This window comes from Cynara cardunculus (assembly GCF_001531365.2).
Source record: "Cynara cardunculus var. scolymus isolate 2C chromosome LG 3, CcrdV1, whole genome shotgun sequence".
NCBI lineage: Eukaryota > Viridiplantae > Streptophyta > Magnoliopsida > Asterales > Asteraceae > Cynara > Cynara cardunculus.
The window spans coordinates 35,029,353-35,031,966 of record NC_037530.1 but is presented as its reverse complement, the minus strand read 5'-3'; the positions used below and the strand labels follow the sequence as shown (position 1 = coordinate 35,031,966).

The 2,614-nt window shown below is 42.2% G+C and overlaps 1 protein-coding gene across 1 annotated transcript; it reads left to right on the top strand.

Moving 5' to 3' along the window:
* The first annotated feature begins 542 nt into the window (after positions 1 to 542).
* Positions 543 to 2,255, top strand: LOC112508488 (DELLA protein GAI-like). The gene has a single exon (XM_025113117.1). It carries the CDS (start codon positions 543 to 545, stop codon positions 2,253 to 2,255), a length of 1,713 nt encoding a protein of 570 aa, XP_024968885.1.
* Positions 2,256 to 2,614: the final 359 nt, after the last annotated feature.

Below are 2,614 nucleotides of genomic sequence, written 5' to 3'. Positions count from 1 at the left end.
TGTTGTTATTACCAGCAAATTGATCCTGACAGAGGAAGTTAAGTTCACCAGAAACAAAAATTACAGGCAGCAAATTGATCTTGGCCAAGGAGGTTAAATTTTACCAGAGACAAAACCATCAATAACAGGCAGCTCAAAGGTAGTCATTTCTAACACTGTGTACAACACTTAATACACAAGGTGCAAGTATGTTAAGATATATGGATCACTGAACTGTTAGCGGCTAACCAACAAAGTTGGAAAAATGTTGATGCTTAGTTTATACCTTAAATACTTCCTGGGCCCACACATCTTAGGATTGCACAAGCAAGGACATTTATTTTCTCAAAAGACAAGGAGCTAAAGTTAAAATTTATCATATATTATTGGAAAAACATTTGGCATTTAAGAAGATGCACTCAATCATTGAAAATTTCTCCAATGAACAAGAACAAAGCCAATAGTTCTATATAAGCTCGCTTCACGTTGCCTATGGGGAACCTTATTGAAGCTCTTCAGCACTTCAACACAAATTCTAAAAAATAGCTTGATAAGAGATCGAAATGGCTCATCTTTTTATGGGACACCCACTCTATAGTGACCAAAGATGGAATCATCTCAAAGTAGGTGTCAATGGAGTTGATCCAAGATTCAAATTGGGTGGTACAAAGAGAAAAGCAGAAAGGTGGGTGTCATTGGAATCATCTCTTCAAGTGGGTACTCCTGGTTTCTTGGAAAATCCATTGTATGCCCATGATGAAGATGAGGATGACGTTCAGGCACATATCACTACTAATGAAGCAGACCTTGGTCAAGATCACTCAATCTCTCCCTTCTATACTCAATGTTACTTATCTGTTTTGGACAATCCCGCGTCCCATTGGCAGCTTCCTGGCTTGTTCAACATACCCTTTGGCCACAAAAAGATGAAAAGAACTGTGAGCATGCCTGAAACCAGTGCGGGTAACAGCAGTTTGTTAGATGGAGTAAATGTCACCATCCATCGCAGTAGCAGTTCCAATAGCTTCCCTAAGCTCCGATTCCGGGACCATATCTGGACTTACACACAAAGGTACCTAGCTGCCGAGGCCATTGAGAATGGGATCTTGGAAAATAGGCCAGTAGAAAATGAGGGAAATGTAGATGGGATGCATCTCGTCCAGCTACTAATCTCATGTGCTGAGGCTGTTGCTTGCCGTGATAAAGCACATGCTACGACTTTATTAGCCGAGCTTCGAGCCAATGCACTTGTTTTTGGTTCATCGTTCCAGAGGGTGGCATCATGCTTTATGCAGGGGCTCACAGACCGACTAGCCCTGGTGCAACCACTTGGGGCAGTTGGGCTGGCGATCCCAGCAACGAGCCTAAATGTCGTTGCATCAGAGAAAAAGGAAGAGGCTTTACACCTGGTTTATGAAGTTTGCCCCCACATTCAGTTTGGTCACTTTGTTGCCAACTTCACAATATTGGAAGCCTTTGAGGGAGAGAGTTTTGTTCATGTGGTGGACCTTGGGATGACCCTTGGTTTGCCACATGGACACCAGTGGCGTGCATTGATAGAGAGCCTGGCTAACCATCCTGGACAGGCTCTACGCCTCCTTAGGATCACTGCAGTTGGACCTTGTGTTAACAGGTTCCATATCATCGGTGATGAGCTGGAGGCATATGCCCAAGAACTGGGCATAAAGATGGAAATTTCTTTTGTGGAAAGTAGCTTGGAAACCCTTAAGCCAGAAGACATTAAGACCTATGAGAACGAAGTCCTAGTGGTAAACAGCATTCTCCAACTTCACTGTGTGGTGAAAGAGAGCCGGGGTGCTTTAAACTCGGTTCTACAAATAATCCATGAACTGTCCCCAAAGGTTTTAGTTCTTGTTGAGCAGGATTCAAGCCATAATGGGCCCTTTTTCCTTGGGAGGTTTATGGAAGCACTGCATTATTACTCAGCCATTTTTGATGCCCTTGATGCTATGCTACCTAAATATGACACTAGAAGAGCAAAAATTGAACAGTTTTACTTTGCAGAAGAAATAAAAAATATTGTCAGTTGTGAAGGGCCTAACAGGGTGGAAAGGCATGAAAGGGTGGACCAATGGCGGAGGAGGATGAGTCGGGCAGGATTTCAGGCCACGCCAGTTAAGTTGATGGCTCAGGCAAAGCAATGGCTTGCAAAGCTTGAGATTTGTGAAGGTTATACCATCGTGGAAGAAAAGGGTTCATTGGTTCTCGGTTGGAAATCAAAGCCCATTGTTGCTGCTTCTTGCTGGAAATGTTAAGTGAACAGAGATATCATCCTATTTGGATCTTGCAGCCAATAAAACAGTAAAGTTGCCAGGTTATGGGAGAATCTAGGCAATGGTTACAAGGTAGGCTTCAATAAGGTTGAAAGAAAAGGCTCAACTCTGATCAATGAAATGTAACATCCAATTTTAGTTAGTGAGGGCACTGATCTTGTGGGGATTATAGAAATAAAGATTCTGAATCTGGGTGTGTCCCTAATTAAAATATTTAAAAAAATCTAAGTGCAGGAAGAGTAAGAATCATGAACAGAAGAAATAAACTAGCTATTGGTGATCTGCTGTGCAAAAATAGGATGTATATACAATGTACTGATTTAGCATTCTTTTAGTACCGA

Coding starts and splice junctions, on each gene's coding strand:
- LOC112508488 (XM_025113117.1), top strand. CDS start 543: ATGGCTCATCTTTTTATGGGACACCCACTCTATAGTGACCAAAGATGG.